Genomic DNA, 13,712 nt, shown 5'->3' with positions numbered 1-13,712 from the left:
GGAACATAGAATTATAGAACTGTAGAGTTGGAAGCAGTGGCGTAGCGTGGGTTGTCAGCACCCGGGGCAAGGCAAATAATTTGCGCCCCCTAACCCGTGGATTTGTGCCCCCTAACCCGTGGATTTGCGCCCCCTAACTTATGGATTTGCCCTAACCCCAGATGTTGCGCCCGGTGCGGCCGGCCCCCCCTGCACCCCCCACGCTACGCCACTGGTTGGAAGGGACTCCAAGTGTCATCCAGTCCAACCCTCTGCAATGCAGAGAAGTCAGCTAAAACATCCATGACAGATGGTCAGCCAACCTCTGCTTAAATCTGACTGAGAAACAGATGAATGAGGACAGGCTCTGTTCTTTTCCTCAATCAGACGCAAGGGGAAATTCAATACATTCAATAGGCTCCTACCTCATTTATAGACCGAAGAGCATCTCTTACTTTATATGGGAAGTTGTCTCCCCAAAGTAGTGATTTTTTTCCTTCCAGAAGAGTGAAAGCTAGAAATTCAGTTGTGTGGAGGAAAGGATCTCCAGGACAGCTGCTTACAGACACAGGGTCATCATGGCTGTAGCTTTTGTATTGTTGTGCTCATCACACGTCTTTGGACATTGAGGAATTCTAGGGGTACAGTGATGACCTAGATTTGGTTCCCTTTTGAAGAAGGTGACTAGAGGTTTATTGGTGCTTGGAAATACTGCATTTATTTACAAATACACAAGCTGAGTGTAGGTGGACATGTAGCTTAAATACTCCAAGAGACAGCCAAAGTCTACTGTTCTCACATCAGATTTCCAGCAATACAGCGAGCATCTTAAGTTGCTTGCAAAGCCTGAACTCAGTCTCTTCCTCCGAGTCAAACTGCAGCCTCACATACAAACATCTGGATTACCTCAACCTTAGCTGGAAAGTCTTCCCCTTTCTCTGTTTTTTGCATATTCAGAACCATCCCAAAATGATCCTGTATCAAGAAGCAATTGTGTAAATATTTAGTCCCATGACAACATTTCACTTATGCTTAAACATCCTCTTCTCTGCATTAAAAAAAAAAAAAAAGATTGAGCATGAATATTTTTACATCTAGCACATCTCGAAAATATTTGGTGCCTCTCCAAATAAATGAGGGCCATCTGGCACCTGTCAGGCAGGTCTGTTTTGCCCCTACAAAAATGTGTTTATGTTGTAAGAAATAGAGATTTCCTTACTTTAATTTGACATCTCTTGTTGCATGTGAGATGCAAATATACATATTTGTATCTAAACCATTATGCTGCATGCATGCGCTCTAAAATCATGAGGCCCTTATTATGAAATTGTGCTCCCTGTATTAGTAGCATCTGACTGCAGAGTGAACCCAAGACAGTTACAAAGCTGCTCCCCATTCATGCATTGGTTGAAGCTAAGCCCTGAAGACTTCTCAATGTGATCATCAGCAAGTTAACTTGGACACCATTCCACGGGAATGGTGAAGTTCCACTCATGTAAGCCATTTGAGGCAATGTCCTGCTGCTCCTGCCAAGATGTTCTCAATCGGATGGAAGTCCAAGGGAGAATATTTATTTAAAGCCAGATGGCAAAATCTGGCTGGGCATCTTTGAACTCATTGAAGGTAAAAGAGCGCGATCTCCTTCTGAGAGCAGAACAGCCATGAGGTCTGCCGTGGAGTAAGTCTAGGTAAAGGTTGGACCTCAGGAAGCGTGGGTAACAGTCTTGCTCCATCAGGGCATAGATTTTGGTCTGCGCAGCATCAAATGTGTTGCGTGTCGGGTGACTCATGCTCTGACTGGTGCATGTTTTGGTGTTAAAGTCAAGGTTGACCTAGAAAGAAAGAGAAAGAGGGGAAAAAACACCTCATATGGCAAAGCAAATATTATTGATGGCGTTTCTCAAGCTTCTCTCTTAATGAGTACAGTGGTACCTCAGGTTACATACGCTTCAGGTTACATACGCTTCAGGTTACAGACTCCGCTAACCCAGAAATAGTGCTTCAGGTTAAGAACTTTGCTTCAGGATGAGAACATAAATTGTGCTCCGGTGGCGCGGCAGCAGCAGGAGGCCCCATTAGTTAAAGTGGTGCTTTAGGTTAGGAACAGTTTCAGGTTAAGTACGGACCTCCGGAATGAATTAAGTACTTAACCCGAGGTACCACTGTACATGACTTACCGTACAAGTTCACATTCAAGTCCTGTGCATACAGGAATCATGTACAAGCTGACGTGATTTTCCACACATGACCAAGGAACAGATGTTGTTGAACTCCAGCTCCCATAATCTGTGACCGTTGGTCTTGCTGGCTGGGGCTGATGGGAATTTAACAACATTTGAAGGGCCACAGGTTTTCTATCCCTGCAACAGATGCTTGACTACATATAGGCTTGTGAAATTGTTTCTTTTGGATCAAGGATACACATGTTCTAGACCCTTTTAGACCATGAAGTTCATTAGGCGACTAAGGGAAAAATATGGTACCCTGCTTCAAGACCTTAAGATTGTATGGAAGTGGGGAGGGAAGAAAAAATATTGTTAACAAGTGCGTCACGTGGTTTTGTGGCATTTTATCCGTAATGTAGGGGGATTCACCATATCTGCACTGTTGCATAAAGTTATTTATCCACTCTGGCTTTTAAAGTGTGCTGAGAAGATAAATTCTAATACTTGCAATTTTGTTCTAAATGGCAAAGTGTCTTTGGACTAAAAGGGGAAGTCAGCTATCTGATTTATGTGAGATTTGGGGGGAAGTTGTGTGTGGCTACTGCTGGGGGGAAAACCTCAGTTTCTGCTGAGTTTCAGCCTTAACAGTAAGCTTCTACACCATAGTTTAATTTTCAAAGCACTCTTATACAATTTAACAGCCATGCCCCCACTGCCAAAGAGTTTTGGGAACTGTAGTTTGTCAGGGGTGCTGAGAGTATCTGGAGTCACCTCACAGAGCTACAGTGCTTAGTACCCTTCACAAACAATTCACAGGATTCTTTGGGGTGAGGATGTAATCTAAAAACCAGTTAGATCTCATTGCAACAGCATGGTAAAATCACGTCTTAAGGAGTTTGGGACATTTTAAAGGCAGTCACACGTTCATGTTTTATTAATGAAAATGATAAAAATTATATTGAAAATAGCAATAATAATAAAAATAAATAAAAATAAAGGCAGTCACACAACCCCTATCAACATGCAGGACTCGAGCCGAGTCCCACTAAGGTCAGTCATCACATTGTTGCAAGGTGAGCACACAGGGAAAGGGGAGGCTGCTGGCAAACCCACGCAGCTCCCACACTCACTGGGGCATGTCGGAACTCTGCTTGGCCAAGCCGATAAGGCCTCATCTTCCTCCGAGCTGAGCCTTTGAAATCGCCTCCGACATGTTTAATGACCTGAGCCTTTGATAAGGCCCCAAGCACATTCTATCCAGCAGGGTTTCCAGCACAGGGAAGAGACGAGAGGTTTGGCTACATTGTAAAGAGTTTTATTTCTAAACTACGCAGAACAGAAAAGACATCCTCTCTCTATGAAAGCAGAGAGCAACTGATCAAAGGAACAAAGGAAACAGGAAACCACTAATGTCACATCCTGTTTCCCCTTCCCGTGAGACTTGAAGGTCTCTGGAATGCAAACAGAGTCCTGTGACTCCACGCAGCTGCACAGTGATAACAGAAACTAACAGGGCGCCCCTGAGAGGCCAGCGCCCTGGCACACCGCACCACTAAGACCAATGGGAAAGACGGCTCTGCATTCTACCGTGGACTGTCAAAAGCGTATTGGAAACAAGATGTCGAACATTACTTCTGGAAGATGACCAGGCTTGGGTTTCAGTGAGCCTTCATGAGAAGAATATGTCAATGGGGTTGAAGATCTCTTTTCCCCAATTCAGTCTGGCCAAGAGACTTCCTGCTTTATTGTACCAGTCATGGTAGTACATATGGATGGAGGTTATCTCCTATAATAAGATATGCTAATATGCAGGTCTTCCCTACTTGACATGATGGGCATTTGGCTAGTAAGATACAATTAAGAACCTGGACTGAAACATCAACTGTGTGTATATTTGTTTACATGTGATGTGTCACTAATACACCATCATTAGTACCGCCTTTTGGAATAAATCTGTAATCAATCTTTTTAGACTATGATTATTACCTCAATGCTGTGTTTAAGCTGGTGATTTGTTTTATTCATTTGGCTTATTATCTGAAATCTTGGCAATGTAATAGGAATGGTTTGTATGTAACACTAATTACATCTATAATTATGGGTTTAGCAGACAGATGAAAAGTAATTCTAATGTATCAGCATCAAATATAGGCAGATACATATGGTCACATAAACTAATATTTGTACTTCAAGTTGATGTTGTTGTGGTAGCATGTGCTATAATTTTCCCGACATGTTTTCAAACTGTGGCCTCAATGCAGACAAGGTTAAGCAGCATTCAGCACAAGGCCATGCATTTTTACTCAGAAATAGGTTCTACTGTGTTCAATGGGGCTGACATCCTAGCAAGTTGGTTTGGGGTTTCATCTAGGTTAGTCTATTTGTCCATCTTGCCTGCTATTGTTTTCTCTTCCAGGCAGAGGTTTTTCCTACCAAATGTTGCCTGAATATTTTTAAACTTATGCAAGGCAGATTGCGCCAAAAGGATCGTTTTCACTATACCTCTTTCGGAGCTTCTTTTTCTATGAAGGTCTCATAAATGGTCTTTGCTTTGAGTGAAAGTTGGGAAGCTTCTGTGTTCTTCTTGTAATCTTCACATGCCATCCAAAATTCAATGTTCTCTTCACTAAACTCACTTTTCAGGAACCTTGTGAATGCATCTAATCCACCTACAAAAGAGATAATCATTCAAAGCAAGGCATATTAAGTAATAAAACATAATTACATTTCTTCAATTGAAGTTTAAACAGAAACACCCTTTTCAGTATAATAATAATAATAATAATAATAATAATAATAATAATAATAATTTATTACTTATACCTCACCCATCTGGCCGGGCCTCCGCAGCCACTCTGGACCGCTTCCAACAGGATATTAAAAACACAATAAAACATCAAACATTAAAAACTTCCCTAAACAAGGCTGCCTTCAGATGTCTTCTAAAGGTCAGATAGTTGTTTATTTCCTTGACATCTCGTAGGAGGGCATTCCACATAGCATGAGAGGTCAAAAGCCAGGCTAGTTATCTCCCTGATAACTAGGTTTTCTATAATTTTGTTTTCTTTTGAAAAATGTCCAGTTACAAAATCAATTGTCTGTTGTGATTTAGTTCAGACACATATTCAGAAGCTCAGTGAAAACTTGACTAATCGCTAGAGAGTATAAGACCTAAATGGGGGTATGGGAATAAACGTTTAGAAAATAGAAGGCCCCACATCCCTTTTCTATGTTCAATGTGACAAAAATGTTATAGGGTGCGTGTGGAAAACACCTCCCCTTTCTTGTCCCCGTCTTGCCAAATGATCAGTGAAATTATATTGATTCTATTTTAGGGATATTGACACCTGAGTTTTTCTTATTCCTGCATGGCCGTATCTGCACCATACCTATAAGTACTATAATACCACTTTAACAGTCATGGGTTCCGCCAAAGATTCTTGGGAACTGTAGTTTGTTAAGGATGCTCAGAGTGGTAAGGAGATTGCTATTCCCCTTACAAAGCTAGAATTCTCATAATCAAACCCTATTCCCAGGAAACTCAGGGACGGGAATAGGTGTTTCCTAACAACTCTCAGCACCCTTAACCAATGGCAATTCCTGGGATTCTTAGTTGGAAGTCATGACTATTAAAGTGATAGCATTGGGCTTTAAATGTGTGGTGTAGAAGTGAGCAATGTTGAAATTTACATGCTGACTCTTGTCCAACTTTGTAAAGTGGTACCTTGGTTCTCAAATGCCTTAGTACTCAAACAACTTGGAACTCAAACACTGCAAACCCGAAAGTAAGTGTTCCGGTTTGTGAACTGTTTTTGGAAACCGAACGTGCTCTGTTTTGAGTATTATGCTTCCAATTTGAGTGCCACACTTCCATTTTGGGTGTTACACTGAGTTCTATCTGTTTTTACTATTTATTTTGTGTTTTTGTTTTTGCGGCTCTTTTTTGTGACTGTGTGGAACCCAGTTCAGCTACTGATTGATTGATTGATTGTGTGACTGCAGTACATTGTTTATTGCTTTCATTTTATGGATCAATGGTCTCGTTAGATAGAAAAAATCATGTTAAATTGCTGTCTTAGGGGTTGTTTTTAAAAGTCTGGAACGGATTAGTCCATTTTGCATTACCTTCTATGGGAAAGCGCACCTTGTTTTTGGAATGCTTTGGTTTTGGAACGGACTTCCAGAACGGATTGAGTTTGAAAACCAAGGTACCACTGTAAATGCACAGCAATAGGTGTCAGTTGTCTGATCAATCAAATTCAGCATTGGTTGATAACCAGATTGTGCTAAGCTGATTTGCATCCCTACTTTTAAATGTTACATTTTACGAGGTTCCTAAGAGCAGCAAAAAAGTTTTAGGGCAGCATGAGTAGACCCATTGAAAACAAGGAATTTAAGTTGGTCATGCCCATGGATTTAAATGGTTTACTCTGAGTATGGGGGGGACGGACTCATGTGCAAATGCAAAACCACCATAGATCACAATGTACTTGGCTTTTAACCTTACAATGAGCAAGCCTTTTCCTTACTGTAATTCCTAATGGTGTATGACATTTGAAGAGTCTTTTTGATATGAAAGATCTCTACTTCCAACAAATAATCATTTACAATTCTCTGCAAATATATAAAGTGGTACCTCGGGTTACATACGCTTCAGGTTACAGACTCTGCTAACCCAGAAATAGTGCTTCAGGTTAAGAACTTTGCTTCAGGATGAGAACATAAATCGTGCTCTGGCGGCGCGACAGCAGCAGGAGGCCCCGTTAGCTAAAGTGGTGCTTCAGGTTAAGAACGGTTTCAGGTTAAGTACGGGCCTCCGGAATGAATTAAGTACTTAACCTGAGGTACCACTGTAATGTACAAGTAACTTAACCCTCAACTGTCTACGAGGATTCCTCACATCACCTTTGAGCAATATGGCCCACTGAATAATTGTCTCCTCTGGAGAAGCTCAGCCACATCTAAGTTTCCTCAGGTCTGTTTTCTGATCAAAATTCAAGGCCACGCTCCACAGGAATCCATTTGTTGTTGGAAGTCGGACTTAATAGACTTCCTCTGTTTACACATGGCTAGTCCTCCACCACAGAAGAATAATCACAAATGAGACATTTCAGCATGAAATATAGTTCTGAGCCCACTTTCAAAATGAAAGAAAGTGTGTGTGGAGGGGGACCTTTTATGCAGCATAAATCCAGCTGAAAACCCTAACACAAACCTTTCTGTGAAATCAGTTCGTCAAAAGATTCGCCCCACTTCTTCACAGTTTCAGGGGTTTCACTGCGAGAGACCAAAAAAAGAGAGAGTGGGGTAAGGAAAAATAGTTATGCATTTTGAGTAATTTGGAGGATTTCCTCTACAACACATTATCTCCTATTGCTGTCAGTTTGCCATATTTTACACAGCGTTGAATCAGATTGCTTTGCAAAGGGGAGCTCTTTCCCTCAAGCCTTCAAAAACTGTTTCTCTAATTTTGCTGACATTTCTCCCACTATTGAATTGTGCAGATCCCCACACCCCCATCTTCAAAGTGTTGAGGGGGGGGGGGAAGTACCGTACTTTTCTGTGTATAAGACTAGGCTTTCCCTCTTAAAAATCATTCTAAAAAGTGGTGGTCGTCCTATACGTGGGTAGTGAATAGGGCGGATGTTTGATTGACTGCTGCCACAGCTGTCAGTGGCTATTGTGCATGTTATTGGTTGCTGCGTCAATGGGTAGTGTCGATTGGCTGACGCTGCGGCAATTGGCAGCTTCTGCCAGTGAGGGGACAGATGGGAGGCGGATTTTGTGACGCATACAGGTGAGCGATATTCAGCATTGCCCCCTAAAAAAAGCTCATAACCTTTTGCCATCTCCGATACGATAATCTTTATTGTCATTATCCCATACAGAACAACGAAATTGAAAAAATCTACATCAGACATTCAAAAACCAACAAGCCTGCTATCCCAGCTATCCCAGCCTGGTTAGCCCCCTAAAATTCTGATACCCCATAATTAAATACAATATAAATAATTCATCCTAACAAACCCTGACTCCTCTCCAGGGACCTCTCAGCCACAGCGTCTGCACGTGTCACCATCTTTAGAATTTTTCTCCCCCCATTTCTGAAATTTCAGTCCTCCCAAAATAGGGGGCATCTTATCCATGGGGGGCGTCTTATAGACGGAAAAATACGGTACTTTCCCACAGATATTATTTTGTTGTGTCCCTGGTCTTTAAATAAATAATAAAAAAGCCCAACCATTCTCTATGGTAAAGATCATAAGACAATGGGGTCAGCCGTCTTTTCGAAATGGTGAGGAGAAAAGCACAAAAGCTAAAACGAACCGCTTTCACTGAGATGGGGTTTCAAATGCAGCCTGTCTAAGAATCTGTGACCACAGGCTATTTTTAACAGTTCGCAGGAAGCTCTATGGTTTATGGGAACAAAGATGCATACGCAGTGGCCCCGTAACAATTTTAACACACGAAGCCTGTCGTTTTTTTCAACAGCAAAATAACATTTTTCAAATGTCATGCTATTTCTGAAGCACCGGATTTTATTTTATTTTATTCTGGTGGCAGGGAACGGGCAAGGACAGTGTATTTTTTTTAAAAAAAAAAATCAAATATGGCAGACTGTGAATTTTGTTTATTGATCTCTGGTTCTGTTGTTCACAGAAAGGTAAGTAGAGATTTCATTCGTTCTCCCTGCGAAAAGGTTTGGGGAATGACCTTTCGTAATATTTGCTTGGCTGCCCTTTAGGGCTGTAGGACTTATGATTAAGGCAAATTATTACACAGCACTTCATAGAGTAACGTAAGCTGAAAGAAAGGCTGCAGTTCCCAAGGAGGTTACAATATAAATTTTAGATAGCTTGGGGAGAGATAGACAGCAGAGAGAGGGGGAAGCAGGGCAGGCAGGCAAATTAAATGACAGCAAAACAAGGAAAAACAAGAGAAAGAGAGAGATCAGGAGGGGATAGGTGAGTTATTAAGAGGCTCACACAACCACGTGATTTTAGTATAGTCAGGGGGTGAAACTCACAGAAAATCTCTGTTTATAGGAAATATATTGCTGTTGTATGTTCTTATTTATTTATTTAATAAACTTATTAGTCACTTGTAACCTGAAGGTTTCTAACTGACTTACAGCAAAGAAATCTATATACGCATACATAATACCATGGCGGGGGCAGGAGGGAGATCTTATATTCCATTGATATTTTGTATAACATAACAAAAACAACAACAACACAACAGCTGTATAAATATTAGCAAACAAAACCCCACCTTTCTTTTCTCCCAACCTTATACTCTATATGACATTAAAGTTTCACAATGAATACAACTGATCTGCAGAAAGGACTTTATGATCTGAAAAAAATTAGACCATACATGTACTTTTGTAACCCAGGAAAATCTTTAATAAAAACAAATAATGATAATGATATTAATAATAATAATAAATGGTGGCTGCTGAACCAATGCAATTTAAGAATTTAAAGTGGATTGGCTACATTTTCCTTCAAAATTATAAATGCAAAATGCTTTGTATGTCAGCATCACAAAAGAAATAGCAACACTCACATAATAAACAAAGCAATATCCACACCCACCAATTAGCATATAAGCAAAACCTCAACCCTGTTGCCTTAAGTTCATATTGTTTCATTATTGACTACAGCCTAACTGGCTGCATCTTCTGCACACCCCACCCAGTTTAGAATATCACACGCTCCTTTGGCTTAATGGGAAGTTGAGTATGGGCAGCAAGGCAATTTTGAAAGAGTCCAAAACAGAAAAGGAGAAACAGTTTGAATTATAGTGCCTGCTTGCTGCTACTTTTGGGGAACTGAAGCTTGCTGAGGATTAATCAGTTTGTTTATGCATGTCCTCAGTTCTCAGCTGCTCAACCTGTACTCTTTCAAATAAGCAGTTACTCCAAAATTACCACGCAGTTCTCGTAATCTTTGCTCAAAAGGAAACGGATTCCATTAAGCACCTGATCACTTGGAGAGGTGAAGAATGTTAAACTACGTATATAGATAAATGGCACAGGTCTCATGCTGGAGATCTTCTGGAATCGGACAGGGCTACTGCCTGGTATAGGGACATGGTTGACACTGTGGGTTAAACCACAGAGCCTAGGACTTGCCAATCAGAAGGTCGCAGTTCGAATCCCCACGACGGGGTGAGCTCCTGTTGTTTGGTTCCTGCTCCTGCCAACCTAGCAGTTCGAAAGCACGTCAAAGTGCGAGTAGATAAATAGGTACCACTTCAGCGGGAAGGTAAATGGCGTTTCCGTGCACTGCTCTGGTTCGCCAGAAGCAGCTTAATCATTCTGGCCACATGACCCAGAAGCTGTACACCAGCTCCCTCGGCCAATAAAGCGAGATGAGCACCGCAACCCCAGAGTCAGCCACGACTGGACCTAACGGTCAGGGGTCCGTTTACCTTTACCTTACTGCCTGGTATTATTGCCCCCCCCCACTCACCTTGAAGCCATTGCCAGTTTCTCAAATTTGTGAAGTTGGGCATCTGGGTGCAATTCAGACTTCTGCAACAGGAGACTCAACCGGTTATTCTTTTCCCGATTCCTACAAGAGAATTTGAGCCACTACATATCACCACTGCAAGAGATTTTCAAAGGCTTCCCCTTTGCTAACGCACAACGTTTCTGAAAAGCTGATCATTTCCCTCTCACATGCCGTTGCACTAATGTTGATGTTATTTCTCCCATGTTTGCTATAGAGAATAACAAATTTCTCACTTACACCTTTGCATATATTTACATGTTGAATCACCTGCAAAGGGTAAATGAAAGTCTTTTCATCTTAACACTCAGATTTAGCTTGTAGGTGGGGAAGGGATGTGGATTTAATTGTAGTAAGCAAAGAGAGAGGGTCAAGGTCTTCTGGTGCTAGTAAAAAACCCTACTAAAACAAGGAAACGTAACACAAATTGCAGCATTAAAACTGTTAACTACAAATTAGGTAAGAACTACAGCAGACATTTGTTTGTCACCAAAAAGAGCTACTCGATTTTCTCCTTCTCTCCCCTCACAATACGTAGTATTACACAGGAATGGATAGATTGATTTTATTTGTGGTCCATACCAATTTCATATGTATCCATTCATAAGTCTGTTCCATCACATTCTTGCATTAATGTGTGATTTGGCAATTTTTGTATTTAAGAATATTTTATTACAAGTTAGGTTTTTAAATATGAGTGAAATCCAATTAAGTCATCAAGTAAAGCCACTGAAATCAAGAGACTTTAGTCCAATGAATTCGATGGGTCTCCTATGAGTCTGTCAAACATTGGATGTCACCCTATGCATTTTATCTCAGTGTATCCATTCCTAAGCATATTGAACCCCAAAATATGAAATGTGCTACAATGTTCTGCACAATGTCTTTGCAATGTCTTTGCAACTGTATTGCAAAATTCAGAGATGTGCAAAATCCAAAGGATAATTAACACTCCAGTTCATGCATTAGTTTGGGAGGTGCAAATTAGGTCAGTTCACTTAAAAATGTGGATAGAACTACATTCTCATTCATCCCTACTAAGAAAAATAAATTTGTTATGCGGTGCCATCACACTTTGAGCTCCCCTGTCCCACTCCAATTCATCGATTGCCATTTGTTGAGGTGAGGAAACTCAGAGTGTAATAGCATCATATCAGATGTCATTAGGAAGAGAGAGATTTGTGGGGCTGGAGTTTTCGACAACAGCCAGAACATCTAGTTCCAGCCTTAGCTGAGACATTAGCAAAGGCCTGTTTTAATTACCAGGTTTATTATTTGAAAACAATCAATGTAATGCAATTAAGTCTCTGTACATAATTCTCACCCTGGCAGTTCCTAATTTACAAACTCCACTAAAAATGACCCTGGAAAGTTGGAACTAAGACCTTGCCATACTCTTAGGGAGCCTTGCATGCTTGGAAAATGCCCAGTTGTCACGCATTGTTTCTAACTGGGTTGGCAAATAAGAAGTAACATAACATAATAGCAGCAGCAAATTATATGTACACCAGTTAAAAATTGTTGTAATTAAGAAGTATATAAATCAAACTTTGACAAAAGGAAAGTAAAAACCAAGCTCCCTATAACCTGAGAACCAGCTTTTTTAAGTAAACAGAAACAATATATCTACCCCCCCCCCGGGATGCTATATGGCTTACCATTAAAGCAAAAGAGTTTAAGTATTTGTTAGCAAATTGATACGTCAGCACTTGAAACTTCACAAGGGAGTGTTTTTCACCCTATTGGCAGTGTAAGTCTTGCTTTATAATTCAGGGTATTATTTTTGGAGGTATTGAAGGGCTTGTGCACCATGTCTTTTGTGGCCCCTTTTCCTATGTGAGTCCTCCTCTTCTTCTCCATTGTCACCACTACAGCTTCACCTGCCCTCTTCCTCTGGGCCTAATCCATATAACGAGAGAGAGAGAGAGAGAGAGAGAGAGAGAGAGAGAGAGAGAGAAGTGATGGCTGTCACCCCTGTCACTGTCCTTGACTCTGTCACCTCCCAGATTTGGGGGCAGTTAAGCTCTACTGATTCCAGTGTCATGCAGGTCAACCCAACTCCCTAAAAATAAATAATGTAGAGCAGCACATAAAGTTTCCAGACTGCACTGTGTTTCTGACACTGTAGGCTCCAGTCAATTGAAGTTTATGTCGCAATACATCTGCTAACCTTTCAGATACTAGCAGAGACTGCCATTTTTGCTGTTGCACATTTGCAAAGCTTTGGGAATGTTCAGAGTAGCTGAGTAAAGCTTGTACCGGAGAATCAAGGTCATGGTCCCTTTTCCTTGGAGCTGCAGCCACATGCAGGAGAATATTGGAATATTTTCCCCTCCCTCCCTAAAGGGCTGTTGTCCGTGCCTTGCAACAGAAGGCAATCATCAACCACTCCCTTGTGCAGACAACAAAACATTCATCCTACAAAGGCAAACACCACAGCCTCTTACCTGCTTTTTGTGTCTGGCTTTGACCCCTCTTTATGCATGGATTTCATTACTTTATACAGCGATTTCACTCTTGAAGTAGGATTTAGCTGAGGCGACAAAAGCAATGGATTCTCCATTTTTCTCTTGCCAGCTTCCTCTGAATATACTTCACTCTTCTCTTTTTCAGTTTTCATGTGACACCTTCTCAGTGTTGGTTTCCTATAAGCAGTTTCTCATGCGGTCTCCGTCTTGATTTGGTATTGGTTAAAGGCCCCTAGAGTTTGTGGGAGGAAGCTCCCCCCTCCCAATCGGCCTAGCTCGAACATCGAGTACATCAGATCTTTCAGTGCTCTCTTCTTCAGCTGCTGTTTCTTTTTTTCAGGCCTGATTACTAACGGGCCAACATTTTGCAAGTCATAAAGATAAACAAAGGCTTTCCCTCGGATGTAGCTTGCGGTTAGTGTATGTGGAACATGATCGACTGTCAGACACATTTGGCATAATGTGTATTGAAACCAAACAAAGAGTCAAGGATTTTGACGAGAGAGAGAGAGAAATGTATTTCCAAGTTATTTGTGTGTCATTCTTCATTTACAAAATTCACACTGCCTTATGTGGATTGTCAG

The 13,712-nt window shown here is 41.1% G+C and overlaps 1 protein-coding gene across 1 annotated transcript; it reads right to left on the bottom strand.

The window, feature by feature from the left end:
• Window positions 1–203: 203 nt before the first annotated feature.
• On the bottom strand, window positions 204–13,406 carry RGS18 (regulator of G protein signaling 18). The gene is made up of 5 exons (XM_028732518.2): window positions 13,108–13,406; window positions 10,622–10,723; window positions 7,360–7,421; window positions 4,647–4,813; window positions 204–1,811 (listed from the first exon to the last, which is right to left on the bottom strand). The coding sequence occupies exons 1-5, from the start codon at window positions 13,278–13,280 to the stop codon at window positions 1,554–1,556; spliced, it is 762 nt and encodes a 253-aa protein (XP_028588351.2). The 5' UTR covers window positions 13,281–13,406; the 3' UTR covers window positions 204–1,553.
• Window positions 13,407–13,712: the final 306 nt, after the last annotated feature.

Source organism: Podarcis muralis, chromosome 5 (assembly GCF_964188315.1).
Source record: "Podarcis muralis chromosome 5, rPodMur119.hap1.1, whole genome shotgun sequence".
Lineage (NCBI taxonomy): Eukaryota > Metazoa > Chordata > Lepidosauria > Squamata > Lacertidae > Podarcis > Podarcis muralis.
This window is presented reverse-complemented; position numbering and strand designations above follow the sequence as displayed.